The following is a 17,264-nucleotide window of genomic DNA, read 5'->3' on the forward strand; positions in this document are numbered from 1 at the left end:
ACGTCTTCGGACAGTGCTGGCTCTTTGGCTTTGAAATCGAGAAGAGCACATATGTGCGAGGGGAACCTTTACCTTTACCTTATTGGCACATCTGGGAAAACCCGAATCTGAAAGCTTCCAGGTTTTCCCCACCCAAAAGAAAGTCAAAATCCCTTCCCCTGCACCCATATGTCCATCATCTGGTCCAATCAAAGCACTGTCACAACTGGAGATGCCTCCCAGTCACGCCCCTCCAGGTGCAGGCCCAAAAGTCCTTGACTCTCAGAGAAATGAATGTTATTATGGGTAGATATCTCCACCACTCCATGCAATTCCCCCCTCCCAGGTTCCCACAGCACTAAATGTGGCAGCCCTGAAGATCCAAAGGAAAAGATGCCCTCCGGGGCCGACATGCTGGTTGTAGGTGATTTATTGAAAAGTCCACAAAAGGCTCAGTATTTACTGAGTTTACACTGTAAACCCAACCAAGAAAACCACATTACGTAATAGGTAAACCTATCCCCTGAGTGTATATGATGCTAGAGTTGGGGAACTGAATCCATTTTCCTATTGTCTGACTTTTCTTTTTTCCAAATTATTTTCAAATGTTTTATATAACTGCATTGTATAATAACACCTTTTGAAAGGATGGAGAGCATATATTAACCTTCACTTTCTATTGCTAGCAGCTAGCAATTCCTCTAGTTGCTCTGCTGCTACTTGGGAATTTTGGCAGACTGTCTTCTGCAGCCTCGCTTCAGTGTTTGGATTCCCTTGGATATTTTGGCTGCTTCTGTGCTGCTGCAGTGAACTGTGGATGGGCCTGAGTCCAAGTTGGAACCAATTTAACAAAAATAATCCTAAATGAATGAACTGTTTGAAAGCATTGTGGCAGGATGGCTGCCTGAACCCCCTAAGACCCTAACGGGACTTAATGATAGATACCCTCTAAATATCCCTTTGTACTCAATACTAGAGAACAGAGTGTGATCATCTGGGTCATAAACTATGTAGGCAAAAGCTACATAGCTTTGTAAAAAAATGTACTCATTTTGTAAAAAATGTACTTTGTAAAAAATGTACTCATTTTTTCAGCAATCAGATACAGAGATGAGGATCTCTTTTGGCTACATTTTTTTTCAAAACTGCAGAAGAGTCTGAGAAAAGTCTTCCTTAGCCTTTGAGAAGTAAAATAAAGTGCACTTTTTCTTTAGAAGGTGTGCCTCCTTTATTTTTTCAACAGCCACAAGGAGTCTTGAGGCACTTTAAAAATTAACACATTTATTTCAATATTAGTTTTTCTGAACTGCATACATTCTATCATGTTATTAAGTTTTATGCCGAATAGAATTGTTCCACAAGCTTTGGAAAACACTGAGGTTATTAAATGCAGAAAGGTAATTAGGGCTATGGAGTTAGTCCCAATCCATGGTGACTGTATGGACAGACATCCGCCATCCAAATCTATTCCCAATGAAAACCTGTAACTTAAACCATCCATTTGTCTCATCTGTTATCTCTTCCTTCTTCTACTTCCCTAAACCTTGGCAACAAAGTCATTTTTTCTAGTCCATTTTTTCTTTGCATCACAATCCCAAAATATTTCCAGTTATTTCAAGAGAGTCCCCTACGGATTTTATTCCACTAGTCCAGGGGTCAGCAACCTTAAACACTCAAAGAGCCACAAAGGTCCTAACTGGAAGCCCCTGTTCAATTCTGGAGTCAACCGGAAGTCCGGTTCCCCCATCATAGTCTTCTCCTAGTGCGGCATTCTTTTTCCTCTACCTGTCCTAACCGAAAGCCTTATCAATTGTGGAGCAGAGCAGCAACAGGGAGCTACAGCAGTGGGATGAAAGAGCCACATGCAGCTCCAGAGCCACGGGTTGCTGACCCTTGCACTAGTCGTTGCTGACTGTAAAGGGCAATGCTCATCTTCGTTTCAAGGCCATTGATCCAGGGCTGTCCAAAGATATTTCTGTGGTCAGGTGGCCATCATAGTGTAATGTATCATCTTACCTTCCTACCAAAGTGGTACCTATTTATTTACTTGCATTTGCATGCTGTCAAACTGCTAGGTTGGTGGGAGCTGGGAGGAGGATGGAAGCTTACCCCTTCACGTAACTGTCGAGTCGAAGATTTTAATGTTGAAAGCCATACCACCATAAACTCTTGGACCTTTCTTCTTCAGTAAAGATATTAAACATCTTTTTTCAGTTTCATTCCATACTTCTTGAAATAGAGCTGTTGAGAGTTAAAACTGTACAAAAGATATTTTTACCTGATCAACAAAAGATTGAGAAAACTACAGTGTAATCAAGTCAATTGCAATTCTTTATAAGTAATTTTAAAAAGTCTATTCTCAACAAGGTGGATTCAGAAGTTGCCATATTTATCAAATTAAATTCCAGAAAATAGGTTTGCTGCATTTTCACAAGTAAGAAGCCATGTTTTGCTTTTCTGTTCCATTTGAAAGAACCATCTGGACTGGATAAAAGTAAACAGTATGGATCTGAGAAAATAATTTGCCACCCAACTGGGACTTTAGTTTTAATTGGTAGGGCAGCTTGTACCTCCAGTCTGTATGTATTAGTGAGAACATCTCATGCGGGCTTTTTTCTATACAGAGCATCAAAGATGGACTTACACTATAAAGAACATTCGTGATATAAAAATTGAGGTTATTTCACTGTACCAAATCTGTAAAAGGATCATTTCACCTTCACTTCCTTTCAAAAGCTGGTCAAAATTCTTAATACATTATCAATGCATTCAGGTTCATTTCTACTTTCTTGTGAGAAGTAATAGTTATCTCTTAGAGTTCTACCAAAAGAGTTCTACTTTTCAAGAGATTCACTAAAGTTATTCTTTCAATTTATGGTTTTAGAGTCTCTAAAGTACATTTCAATTGCCAAAATTCTGCACCTCTGTAATTGTTTCAGTCATAAGAAAGTGTTTTTAAAGTTACAGTGCTACCGTGTTTCCCCAATAATAAGATCTACCCCAAAAGTAAGACCTACCTTGATTTTTAAACACCTATTATAAGCCCTACCCCAAAAATAAGTCCTAGTGAAGGGTGGGTGTGGCCAGCACAGGCAGTGGCGAGCGCGCATGGGCTGATGGTGTCCAGTAGCAGCCGCAGCCCGCACAGTGCAGGTGAGTTGATTACCTGTCCAAACAGCAGGTGGAGGCAGATTCAGAGCAGGAGGCATGCCATCTAGATGAGCCGCATGAGCTAAGGGAAAGCCAAGAGTTGGTGGGCTGGAGTGGCAGGCGGCCGCAGGAGGCTCAACTTCACGTCTCTTGGCTTGCCTGCGGCCCATGCAGTGCATTGGGATCACCTTCCTTCTGCTCCGCGCTTCTGTTGCTGCCGTGCAAAGACTAGCCTCCTGCTCCGGCTTACCGACTCTTGACTTTCCCGTGGCCCATGTGGTGCATCCGGATCACCTGACTCCCCCCTGCACCTCTGCCTCTGTCTGCTACTTGGACAGGGAATCAACTCACCTGCACTGCGCAGGCTGTGCAGCCCCAGAATGTGCTGACTAAGGGACTGGTGGGCTGCAGCTGCTACCGGATATCGTCAATCCCTGCGCAGTTGCCGCCTCTTGTGCGCACATCAGGGGGTGGGGCGCCCAGTGGGGCTAATCACCCCTAAATTGTGTTTCCCTGAAAATAAGCCCTAATGTTTATTTTGGAGCCCCCGCAAAATATAAGACCAGGTCTTATTTTCACGGAGACATGGTACCTTGGTACTCATCATTATTTGGTTCCAGGAGGCACGATAAGTACCAAACAAATTTTTCCATTAGAATAGAATAGAATAGAATAGAATAGAATAGAATAGAATAGAATAGAATAGAATAGAATAGAATAGAATAGAATAGAATAGAATAGAATTCTTTATTGGCCAAGTGTGACTGGACACACAAGGAATTTATCTTGGTGCATATGCTCTCGGTGTACATAAAAGAAAAGATACGTTCATCAAGAATCATAAGGTACAACACTTAATGATAGTCATAGGGAACAAATAAGAAATCAAATCATATTAGGAAACAGTCAATATAAATCTTAAGGATACCAGCAACAAGGTTGCAGTCATACAGTCATAAATGGGAGGAGATGGGTGATAGGAACGATGAGAAGATTAATAGTAATGCAGACTTAGTAACTAGTTTGACAATGTTGAGGGAATTATTTGTTTAGCAGAGTGATGGCGTTTGGAAAAAAACTGTTCTTGTGTCTAGTTGTTCTGGTGTGCAGTGCTCTCAGCGTTGTTTTGAGGGTAGGAGTTGAAACAGTTTATGTCCAGGATGCGAGGGGTCTGTAAATATTTTCACAGCCCTCTTTTTGACTCGTGCAGTATACAGGTCCTCAATGGAAGGCAGGTTGGTAGCAATTGGTTTTTTTTTTGCAGTTCTAATTATCCTCTGAAGTCTGTGTCTGTCTTGTTGGGTTGCAGAACCAAACCAGCCAGTTACAGAGGTGCAGATGACAGATTCAATAATTCCTCTGTAGAAATAATGTAGTGAGTCACAACACAGGCAACACCGACAAGTTCTAGGTTGTGCGTTAAGTACCAAACAAACAATGCAAAATTTTCATGTCAAAATGTGTTGAGTACCAAATTTGATGAGTTTTAAAGCAGTTGAGTACCAAAGTACCACTGTATAAGCAATTCAAACCTTGTCTGGAATCTCAGAAGAGTTAAGAGTTAATACAAATTTTGGGAGCTTTTCAGAGGCAGGAAGGGTTGGGTCATCATCTTTCGTTTCTTTTCCCTTCATTAAACAAATGTGATGTTTGGAAAGTGGGAGGTTATTTCCTTTTCAGTCAGTACGCTTTACAACTCAGAATTTACACACAAATAGTCTAAGGAAAGAAATAAGAGAAAACAAACTTATTTGCCTATTAGTTTATTTACCAAGCTGTCCAGAATTAGTGGATAATTTTCAAAATTGATCAGAAAATTGAGATTGTGGAACATACAGTTGTTATTGAAAATTCAACGTCTCCATCATAATTGGTTTTGAAATCTGTGATCTGTGTTACCCTGAGAATATTTTTTCTGCACCAGCCACATCTGTTATCTCTTTCCAGAGTTGTCAAATTCTCTTTTGCACAAATTAAACATGCACCTGTTCCTTATACAGAGTGCGCAAATTTCCTAGTAAAAATATTGTTAGGTGTTCCTGGAAATATGTAAAATATATGTAAATAAAAAGGATTTACATATTTCCAGGAACACCTAACAATATTTTTTGCTATAATCCATGTATGTATAAACCCAAATGTTTTTCATAAACAGTTGAATTCAAATGTTAGGAATATGCTTTAACAACATGCTAACATAATTTAATTCTTATCTCAAAAACTTGTTAACAGTGTTATGAACATTCATCCGGTATGGAGCAACAAGAAAATATAACAATAGCAGTAACACTTAGACTTATATACAGCTTCATGGTGCTTTATAGCCCTCTCTAAGCAGTTTACAGAGTCAGCATATTGCCCCCAACAATCTGGGTCCTCATTTTACCCACCTCGGAAGGATGGAAGGCTGAGTCAACCTTGAGCTGCTCGGAATCGAACTGCTGGCAACGGGCAGAGTCAGCCTGCAATACTACATTCTAACCATTGCGCCACCATGACCCTTATGTAAACATATGTAAATCATGTGCATTCAAATTATAATAACTATTAGATTTGTATCCCACCTTTATTTTATACAGCTCAAGATGGCATACATAACGCTAATGCCACAACAATAACTCTGTAAGGTGAGTTGGGCTAAGAGACAAAATTTGGTCCAAAGTCACCCAGCTGGGTTTCATACCTAAGAAAGGAGATGATTTCAGATTTATTATACCTGTGAATAGAACCCCCCTTCTAAACATCTATTGAAGAGTCCAATAATCCCGAAAAAAGGTGTTTTGATGAATTAGCCTCATTATAATAAGAAACATATTTTTGAAAACTTGAAATTGTTAATAATTATCATTATTTATGTTTGTAACATTTCCCAAATGTTGATACAACTGAATTGTTTATTTTGCTTCTAAATAAAATTTTATTTAATCCACGGTACTCAAAAATATAGATATCTTTTTTATAATTATAAAATGATAATACATCAGGTTCAAACTGAGAATTAAACAAATGTTTGAATATATTGTGTTGCCATTCAGTGGTTTTAGACAGGGAATGTTTGTTTCAGTAAGGTTCCAAAAGTTTTACCTGTACAATTAGAAATAAGCAGATCTAGGATGTTAATCCCTTTCTTAGCCTGTATGGCTAGAAGTTCCTCAAAGTTCAATTTTATTAGAGATGTCATATTGGGCACATGTGGGAAAACCCGAATCTGAAAGCTTCCAGCCCCCGCCCCCCCCACTCCTGTGCAGAGTTGACATTTGCTCTATGTTGCTGTCTACAAATTTTGGCTTTGTATGCGTTTCTTCTTAAGGCTTGGTCTTGTGCAGCCAGAATTAACTCTTCTGTCTTCTTCAATTTTCCTGCTCTTAACCATTGCCAGGTCTAGTTGCTATGTGCTTTGTCTGCTAGTTTTTGTGTACTAGTCATATAATACTTTGCCTTGCCGTGTCTCTTTTCTACTTTTATTGCTAATTATTATTGCCACCTACTCCAAAATGCTCTTTTTATTGTTATTGTTCAGAGATCACATGAAGTCATGTGCAGCAGTGGGAACCTTCAACTCTCACTGTTGAACTAGAGCACACATCAGATCTGATCAACATGGTTAATAGGAAGGATATTCAGAATTGGTTCAGTGCCTGACCACCGTGAGAGGGTGGCCAGGTGTCAGAGCCCCTGGGGGCTAAACCGGGACGCTTTTTTACATATATGCACTTTACCAGCTTTCTACATATATGCACTTTACCAGCGAGGGGACTTTACCAGCGAGGGGACTTTACCATCGGTCTTTACCACTGGACAAAACGCTGTGAGAGGGCGATTTTTGGACCTGACCCCTGGACGCTGTCTATATGCATCGGCTCTTTGCTGCCACCCCACCACAAGAGGGGGCTGTCCAGCTGACCTAACCACCGTGAGAGGGTGGTTGGATCTATTTCCCCCTTGGAACTGTGGTCGTCCTGGCTTTGGACTATGTCCTCTGTTGTGAGGGGACAGGGGACTTGGTCCTGCAAATATGTCTCTGAGATTTCTCCCATCTTTTTGTCTTCTCCTCGGTCCTGTATATACACCCTCAGGATATGGTTGTGTCACCCATTATGATTAATGTACTCAGCAGCGGAGCTTCTTGGTCTGCGAGACTCCCCCCTCTCGCAGGCTTGGCCCTCCATTCTATTGAGGGCCTACCTCGATGACGGGCTCTGGAGTCCCGAGAGGTGGCATGCTGCAAAGAGGGGGCTGTGGGTTTTTTTAAAATTGTCCTTGTTTAAACTTTTAAGGGGTTCTGGGAGGGGGGAGGGGGGTGGGATTGGAATTAGGGTTGTGGGTTTGGGGGATAACCCACTAGGGGGAGAATCGGGCTTGGCCAGGACGTTCGGCGGGGGTGGTGGGGGATCCGGAGGGGGTCGAGCTGGTCCAGACTGCGTTTCTACCATCGGTACTGTGTGTGGGAGAGGTAGATATGGCGGGAGCAGGGGGCCATATCATGTTAAGGGAGCACGCACCCGCTGTCTTCAAGTGGTAGAGTGCTCCGGCCCCCAAGGCTCCACCCGTTCTCCAGGTAGCTCAGACCTCCAGGGCCCGGGCCTTCGCCTGATGTTGTGCAACGCCAGGTCTGTAGTAAATAAAGCCCCCCTCATTTGTGATCTTGTTTACGAGGGGGGAGCGGACCTGGCGGGTATTACGGAGACCTGGTTGGGCCCAGAGGGAGGGGTCCCTCTGGTAGAAATGTGCCCACCAGGTTTCCACGCATTCCATCAGCCAAGGTCGCAGGGGAGGGGCGGGGGAGTAGCGGTTATTATTAGAGAAGGCCTTAGGCCGAGGGAGACCACTGTACCTCAGACAGCCGGTTGTGAGTCCCTCCTTGTGAAGTGGGGCCATGGGGTTCAGATGGGCTTGCTGATCACGTACCTGGCTCCCTGCCACGTGGCGGCAGCCCTGCCCGAGCTACTCAACGTTATTGCCGCGGTGGCGGTTGATACTCCCAGACTTATGGTCATGGGGGATTTCAACCTGCCATCCGTGGGTGAGGCGTCTGAGGTGGCTCGGGAGTTCATGGCTTCCATGACGGCCATGGACCTGACCCAACTAATTCATGGCCCTACGCACACTGGGGGAAACACACTGGACTTGGTTTTTGTCTCTGGACAGTGGTTGAGTGATCTCGAGATAGGGGATATAGTCATCGAGCCCTTGTCATGGTCAGATCACTCGCTCCTTCGCCTTGACCTTCGAACCGCAGCACCCCGCCGCAGGGAGGCGGAACCGGTAAGATGGTACCGCCCCAGGCGCCTGATGGAACCTGATAGGTTCCAGATGGAACTTGGGCCAATCCCGGAAGTTCTGGCTCACGCCTCATCTGGGGACCTAGTTGCCGCCTGGGATAGGGCGGCGGCTGGAGCCCTGGATCGAGTCGTGCCTTTGCGGCCTCTGACCCGGCGCCGATCTCGCCAGGCTCCTTGGTTCACCAAGGAGCTGAGGGAGATGAAGCGCCGGAAAAGATGCCTAGAGAGCTGTTGGAGGGCTAGTCTTTCTGAATCTGACCGAACACTGGTAAGATCTCATATTAGGAATTACCTAGTGGCGATAAAAGCAGCAAAGTGTTCTCATTTTGCTGCTCTTATTGCATCATCAGATAATCGCCCGGCCGCCCTGTTTAGGGTGACCCGCTCCCTGCTCCACCAGGAAGCGCGGGAGGACCCCTTGGAGGGAAGAGCCGAGGATTTTGTTCAGTATCTGTATGACAAAATCACTCAGATTCGGGCAGGTCTGGACTCTGACGCGATAGATCCAGAGAGGGTGATGGAGACAGGTCTTGAGACTGTTATCTGGGATGAGTTTGATCCTGTGACCCCAGATGACGTGGACAGGATTCTGGGTAGATTGAACGCGACCACATGTTTGTTGGACCCGTGTCCCTCCTGGTTAGTGCTGGCTTCCCGGGAGGTGACGCGAGGCTGGCTCCAGGGGATTATAAATGCTTCATTGGGTGAGGGTGTCTTCCCCGCCGCCCTGAAAGAGGCGGTGGTAAGGCCTCTCCTCAAGAAGCCTTCCCTGGACCCGGCAGTATTGGCTAACTATCGTCCAGTCTCCAACCTTTGCTTCGTTGCGAAGGTTGTTGAGAGTGTGGTTGCGCGACAGCTACCCCAGTACCTGGATGAAGCGTCGTATCTAGATCCGTTCCAGTCGGGCTTCAGACCTGGGTACAGCACGGAAACGGCATTGGGCGCGTTGGTTGATGATCTCTGGAGGGCTCGGGACAGGGGTTGTTCCTCTGTCCTGGTCCTGTTAGACCTCTCAGCGGCTTTTGATACCATCGACCATGGTATCATGCTGCACCGGCTGGAAGGGTTGGGGGTGGCAGGCACCGTTTTACGGTGGTTCTCCTCCTTTCTCTCTGACCGGTCGCAGTCTGTGTTGACAGGGGGGCAGAGATCAACCCCGAGGCCCCTTATATGTGGGGTGCCGCAGGGATCGGTTCTCTCGCCCCTCCTGTTCAACATTTATGTAAAGCCGCTGGGCGAGATCATCCGTGGTTTCGGGGTGAAGTACCATCTGTACGCTGACGACACTCAGCTGTACATCTCCACCCCGGATCACCCCAACGATGCCCTTGAAGTGATGTCCCAGTGCCTGGAGGCCGTACGGATCTGGATGGGGAGAAACGGGCTCAGGCTCAACCCATCCAAGACCGAGTGGCTGTGGTTTCCGACATCCCGATATAGTCAGCTGGCGCCATCGCTGGCTATTGGGGGCGAATCATTGGCCCCCACGGAAAGGGCTCGTAACTTGGGCGTCCTCCTGGATTCACGGCTGTCTTTAGAAGAGCACTTGACGGCCGTGACCGGGAGGATTTTTCATCAGGTTCGCCTGATTCGCCAGTTACGTCCCTTTCTAGATCGGGACTCGTTACGCACAGTCACTCATGCCCTCGTCACCTCTCGTCTGGACTATTGTAATGCTCTCTACATGGGGCTCCCCTTGAGGTGCACCCGGAGGCTCCAACTGGCGCAGAGTGCGGCCGTGCGGGTGGTTATGGGAGCAACATGGAGCTCCCATGTAACACCTCTCCTGCGCGAGCTGCACTGGCTCCCGGTGGTCTTCCGGGTGCGCTTCAAGGTGCTGGTTACCACCTTTAAAGCACTCCATGGCTTAGGACCTGGTTATCTACGGGACCGCCTACTACCACCAACAGCCTCCCACCGACCAGTACGCTCCCACAGAGAAGGGCTCCTCCAGGTGCCGTCGGCCAAACAATGTCGGCTGTCGGCCCCTAGGGGGAGAGCCTTCTCTGTGGGGGCACCGACGATCTGGAATGAGCTCCCCCCAGAGATACGGAGGATCCCGGATCTGCGCACCTTCCGCCGCGAGTTGAAGATGCTTTTATTTCATCAAGCGGGCCTCGCCTAAATTTTCTCCCTTTTAAATGAAAATTTTAAATTTTTAATTGTATTTTAAAATTATGGGTATTTTAAATTATGGGTATAAATTCAGCCAAATTTATTTAATTTATTTTATTCGATTTTAAATTTTGTATATTTATGTGTTTTATTTCATGGCTGTACACCGCCCTGAGTCCTTCGGGAGTAGGGCGGTATAGAAATTCAATAAATAATAAATAATAAAAATAATAAAGTGACATCTGGAGGGCAATGTGAACTATGGGGTTTTGCATCCACTTTTCTTTGTGTCAGATAGGAACTTCAAAGCTTCTCCTTCTGTTTTTCTTCATGTTTTAAATGCTGCTGTCTTAAATATCTTATATTTGATATTTTAAATTGTTTTTGTGATTATTAACTGTGATAGTGATATATGTGCATTTATATGGTTCATGTCAACACTTCAACCTGCATTTACTCTAGTGCTGACATAAGAAGAAGGGGGGCCAGCTGGCAAGAGGATGCTTGACATTTCACCTACTTATTTTCCTTGAAGATAATATCCCCTAGGAGATGAGAGGGAGGGGGGGCATTCCTGGGAGCTTAGGTAGTAGATACGGGGAGAGTGATTTGGAAGAAGGCCAATGAGACGCAGAGATTTGGGGAACGGAAAGGGAGGGTTTGGGGTCAGGAAGCCAGAGCTGGCTACGCCACGATCGGGGCCAGATTGTCGTGCTTAATAAAATGAAAGATTTCTTCAAAGACTATCTGTTTGGAAATGCAATTTATTTTATTTGAAGACGATATCGAAACCTGACAGTTCGATTATAATGGAAGATATATTGGGAAGACAATTTCCTTTGAAAAACAGAATATAAACAAATAAATGAGCAAGAACCATTGTTTTCAAGCTCTTTTTCAATCCCCTTTTGTATTGAAGGAACAGCCACAGCCTTCCCTGGTACTGCTACTGTGCCATCACCTGGCCTACCTACCCAGAAGACTACAGAATCACAAAACGTGATGGAGAAAGAAATAGAGTTGGCAACTCAGATATCAACAGTTTCCAGCACCGCCCAACTCTTGAGGATATTAGAAACAGTTGCTCCTACAGGGTCTCCTCCTTCTACCCATCTCCCAGTGAAAATGGTGGCAGTTAAAGGTTGGTTGGATTTTTCCTCCTTAATTTAATTCTAAGTCCATCTTGTGACACCTCAGTTGAATGGTTGATGGGAGAGATCCTTCTATGTGAGACTTCGGAAAGTTGCTTCTAATTCTGATAGGCAGAAGTCTGACACTTCATCCCTGGCTGAATTACTGCTCATGGTAACCCTCACCATTCATCAAGTTGGGTGGAGCTTCTGGGAGATTTTAATGTAATTCAATAACAGTCAGTGGGCCATAGGATGCCCAACCTGGGCTATGCCATGCATGGACAACCCTCCCCTTTTAACGACTCTCATCCCAGAACTAATTTGGGGTAAGTCAGGGCGACTGGATGGAGCTGAGATTTACTGGCTGGATGCCCTTTTTGACGACATGTAGAGTTTACAGCAGACATTGTTTTTCTTTGCGCCCGGGGAGAAAGAAACATCTACCGCTACCTAGGATTGAACTCTCAACCTTCTGAATGGGAGGTGATTAGCTTCACCGCTAGGCCACCACACCGCTCACGGTGCATTGATTGGGCCATGTGATGGACAAGTGGGTGCTGGGGCAGGGACTTGGACTTTCCTATGGGTGGGGAAAACCTGGAAGCTCTCAGATTCGGGTTTTCCCAGATGTGTCAACATGACAACTCTAATAAAATGGAACTTTGAGGAAGTTCTAGCTTCGGAGTCTTCTTTCATTGGGGGCGTTAACTTGGAACCCCCTTCATATAACAGTCAGAATTAATTTCAGTCCTCTTGTAAGAGTTATTTTTATGTTTACTATGGTTTAATGCTTGCAAGGAAAAAAAATCCGAATTTGCTAGAGAGGGAAATACAGGAAGTCCTCGACGTGCGACCACAATTGAGCCCAACATTTATGTTGCTACATGAGAAATTTGTTAAGTGGGTTTTGCCCCATTTTATGACTTTTCTTGCCACATTTGTTAAGTGAATCACTGCAGTTGTTAAGTTAGTAACAATGAAGGTTGCAAAAGGGGATCACATGACCCTGGGACATTGCAACCGTCATAAATGTGAGTCAGTTGTTAAGCATTCGAATGTAAATAACAGAACCATGGGGATGCTGCAACAGTCATAAGTTTTCACTCTGGTCATAAGTCACTTTTTTCAGTCCTGTTGTAATTTGAATGGTCACTAAGTGAACTGTTGTAAGTCAGGGACTATCTGTAATCTGATCTAATGTAAGGCAATTTAGTATACTAATTGTCATGAAAAAATGGATGGTTTTAAGAATGCCAAATCGCATATCAGTTCACTCAAACCTTACGTTTTCTATTGAAAGACTGTCCTAGCTAATAACCCTGCTCTTATAACCCCAATTAGTAGGCAGGAGGTGAGTAGGAAAAAGTCTTTTTATTAGTTTTTAAACCACAAATTATATACTTTTGGAGTATTAGGAGATTTAATGTATCAGTGCACGCTATACTGTTTATTTCTTTTTTGCATTTGTATAATGTTTGTGTTTGTAGTTTTTCTTAATTTTTGTATTATTGTATTTTGCAGTTTACATTATAAACTATTTTGAGATATGTATTCTGAAAGATAATTGTCAAGTAAATTAATAAATTATGTTAAATACAGTTGCAATCAACTAGATCAGTGTTTCTAAATCTTGGCGGCTTGAAGATGCGTGGACTTCAACTCCCAGAATTCCCCAGCCAGCACAGCTTCTGGGAGTTGAAGTCCACACATCTTCAAGCTGCCAAGATTGAAAAATATTGAACTAGATGGTAGAAGTTTTCTTTTAACTCTAATATTAGATTTCAAGATCATCCATTGAAAGAGAGGGTTAGAGATTCAAGGTACACTGGAAGAACTTTTCTTCCTTGTACACCACATTATGAAGTCGTGGAATTATTTACTGTGAGAAGTAAAGGTATTTACCAATTCAAATATGAGGGGTCCTTGGTGCTCTCTGATCTTGCTTGTTTTCTTGCAGACCAAACTAGGTAACTTCATCAGTGCTAGAGCTAGCATTGATGATGTTACCTTTTGGGTAATGAAATGTCTGCAAGAAAAAAGGAAGCTCAGAGAGCAGCAAGGACCCCTCATCTCAACCCTGAGCTACAAATATTTTCTTGTATCAATTCAAACAGCTTCAAAACATTTGGGAATCATCCTTAATTCATGTGCTAAGAATTTCCACATGTACGAAATATACATTCTCACCTATTTCCATCTGCGAGGATTAGCTGGGGTTCTTCTCTCCAGCCATTGGTTAAGGATGATGAAAATTATAATATGAAGCTTCTTTCTTAGTCATTGTTTGCAATCTTATAGGTCTCACTTGTGATTCTTGCTTGGCTTCCAGAACCTGTCACCCTCCTAGAGAATGAAGAGATCATTTCTGTTACCTATATTCCTGCAACGGTGGCTGATCTGAGGGTGCCAGCTGAAATGACTCTGCCTTCTTTGGCATCTTCAACAAGACAAACCACAGTTCTAGCTGCCCACCGAATTACCACAGCTTCAACTTATGGGCTGGAAAGGCTGGAATCAGAAGGTACTTAAGTAAGATGATTTGAACAGGGATCTTTAAAATCTGAATACTCCCCTACAGGAATTGACTGTGAGAGTCTAATGGTCCAAATATCTACTTTATATAGTACTAAAACTCTCATGTCTGTTTAATTGTTTGTAACTTGGGTGAAAGAGTGTATCATAGGGAAACAATTTAGAATCGAAATTCCTCAAATGGGTTATAGAACATGTCCAAGAGGCAGGACCTACCTTCTTTTGGGATTGAAATTTAGTAAGTAAGTTGTAAGTCTTAAATTTGCCTTAATGCATAAAATCCAACTGGATGGCTTTGGAATATGTAGTCATTTTCACTTAGGTTAGGAAGAAGACAATGATAAATTAGTTCTGGAAATGTTGCTTAGAAAGTTGCATGGGCTTGTGCAAGCACTGACTTGGAGGCAGATCCCTCTGTCTCTCTCTCTCTCTCCACCTACCTACCTACCTACCTACCTACCTACCTACCTATCATCTATCATCTATCTCTCAAAATATTCAAATATTCTTGGTCCAGCATGACCATGCCACAAACAGATTAAATGCAGAGTCGCCTTGAACCGCAAGATGAGCGGCATATAAATTCAATAAATAAATAAATAAAAAAAATATTTTTTGAGTAAACTGTAAACATGTGAAATAAGAATTAAACTAGATTTCACACTGCATTGTTTCTTTTTGTTGTTATTAGTTGTGAAGCTGTGTCCGACCCATCGTGACACGATGGACAATGTTCCTCCAGGCCTTCCTGTCCTCTACCATCCTCTAGAGTCCATTTAAGCTCACGCCTACTGCTTCAGTGACTCCATCCAGCCACCTCGTTCTCTGTTGTCCCCTTCTTCTTTTGCCCTCAATCTTTCCCAGCATTAGGCTCCTCTCCAGTGAGTCCTTCCTTCTCATTAGGTGGCCAAATTATTTCAGTTTCATCTTCAGGATCTGGCCTTCTAAAGAGCAGTCAGGATTGATCTCCTCTAAGACTGACCGGTTTGATCGCCTTGCAGTCCAAGGGACTCGCAGGAGTCTTCTCTAGTACCGTAATTCAAAGGCCTCAATTCTTTGGTGATCAGCTTTTCTTATGGTCCAACTTTCACAGCCATACATTGCAACTGGGAAAACCATAGCCTTGACTATACGCACTTTTGTTGGCAGGGTGATGTCTCTGCTTTTTAGTATGCTGTCTAGATTTGCCATAGCTTTCCTCCCCAGGAGCAACCGTCTTTTAATTTCTTGGCTGCAGTCCCCATCTGCAGTGATCTTGGAGCCCAGGAAAATAAAATCTGTCACTTCCTCCATTTCTTCCCCATCTATTTGCCAGGAATTGAGAGGGCCAGATGCCATAATCTTAGTTGTTTCTTTACCCAAGGCTTAATGGTTATAAGATTCAGCATCTCCAAGCGTGGTGGAAATGTCTCTCAAGATATTTCTATGCTAGTGGAGTAGCTTCATTTCTGTATTCTGATGTTAAACTCTCAACACTTATTGCAAAGTCTTTTCATAATCAAAGGACTCTGAACTTTGTTATTCTTTCTGAAGCAAGTAGAGGGGGATAGCTGGAGATAACAGGAACCTTGTCTATCCCAGAAGGTGATAAGCCTGATCAAAGTTTTAGAATATGAAAAGGGGAGGGTTGTTTTAGCCTAGTGAAAACTTTAAAAATGTTTCCGCCAGACTAAAATAAAAGTAAACTGATGTAGAAAAAATTAGGAAAGGGGACTGATGGGAAGAGCAGGGAACATCCATATCAGTTAACTTTCTGGTAAATGGATCTGAGTAATGTTTATTAAAAAAAGTAGATTGCATGAATGGCAAGTTTTCTTAGTCTACCTAGTGCCCAGGCTTGAATATCTGCCTGCCTGCCTGCCTGCCTGCCTGCCTGCCTGCCTGCCTGCCTCCCTCCATCCATTTATCCATCCGTTTTTTGAGGCCACCCACTTCACATAAGTGAATCTGAACAGTGTAGAAAGATTAACTCTCCCTCCCCTAAACATATAACCCCCTAGAGCCCTTTCCATCTGCTCTTGGATTCTCCATTTTTACAAAGTAGGTACCTGACTAAGCTCTTAAAGGACAGATGCTTTATAAATCATAGAGGGAGAAGGGGACATGAAGCGGCATAGATGGCTTTCCTTGCTTGCGGATAACATCGGGTTAGCTTCCTACTTTTAATTAGCAATCATTCTTTAAATTGAGTTACATGCTTTTTTCTTTTCCTGTAATCATTACCAACCTGTTTTAATTAATGTACTAATGATTTTTTGGACAAGATTTATTCCGAGGAGAGAACTTTTCTAGGAGTTTGATTAAATTTTGGTGCAACGATGGGACAGTAGCACAGAGACACTGCCTGCTGCTGTTCCTGCAGTTGTGCAAAGCCGTCCAATATTTTAAGTGATGATTCTTTGATTCTTGTGAGTCTCAGAAGAAGAATAGTTTCTATATTGTACAGTATTCGTGGTTAAGCTGATCAGGGCAGTTGATCAGGGCAATTAGAGCTAGCTGAAGCTCTGGTTTGACATTTAGCAGATACAAAATAGAGACTCAGGCTTAGTCAAAGACTAAACTTTCTCTTTTTTATAATTAATTTGTAACTGTTCACATTTGTAATCTTGTACTTCCTTGTCACTTAATTATCAGTGCTCCTTATTTTTTTAGCATCGGGGTCTTGCCTATCCTATGTTATTGAACATGTCCGTGTGTGCATGATTTGGATTTACAATCTCATAATAAACCTTGGAAGGGACATGGTGGCTCAGTGGCTAAGATGCTGAGCTTGTCAATTGAAAGGTCGGCAGTTCAGCAGTTCGAATCCCTAGTACTGTGTAACGGGGTGAGCTCCCGTTACTTGTCCCAGCTTCTGCCAATCTAGCAGTTCGAAAGCACATAAAAATGCAAGTAGAAAAATAGGGACCACCTTTGGTGGGAAGGTAACAGCGTTCTGTGCGCCTTTGGCATTTAGCCATGCTGGCCACATGACCACGGAGACATCTTCAGACAGCGCTGGCTCTTTGGCTTTGAAACGGAGATGAGCACCGTCCCCTAGAGTCAGGAACGACTAGCACATATGTGCGAGGGG

General features: G+C 43.6%; 1 protein-coding gene across 4 annotated transcripts in view; it reads left to right on the plus strand.

Annotated features, from left to right (window-relative positions):
• ARMH4 (armadillo like helical domain containing 4) overlaps positions 1-17,264 on the plus strand; it is a 66,619-nt gene that overhangs the window by 11,414 nt on the left and 37,941 nt on the right. For 3 of the 4 annotated variants that reach the window (XM_034433438.3, XM_034433439.3, XM_060693611.2), the window contains exons 3-4: positions 11,446-11,667; positions 13,989-14,180. In XM_034433438.3, the coding sequence (XP_034289329.1) occupies positions 11,446-11,667; positions 13,989-14,180 (414 nt within the window). The remainder of the gene's footprint in view (positions 1-11,445; positions 11,668-13,988; positions 14,181-17,264) is intronic. The other variant, XM_060693612.2, reaches the window with a different exon arrangement.

Source organism: Pantherophis guttatus, chromosome 1, assembly GCF_059756535.1.
Source record: "Pantherophis guttatus breed Tessera chromosome 1, ASM5975653v1, whole genome shotgun sequence".
Taxonomy (NCBI): Eukaryota; Metazoa; Chordata; class Lepidosauria; order Squamata; family Colubridae; genus Pantherophis; species Pantherophis guttatus.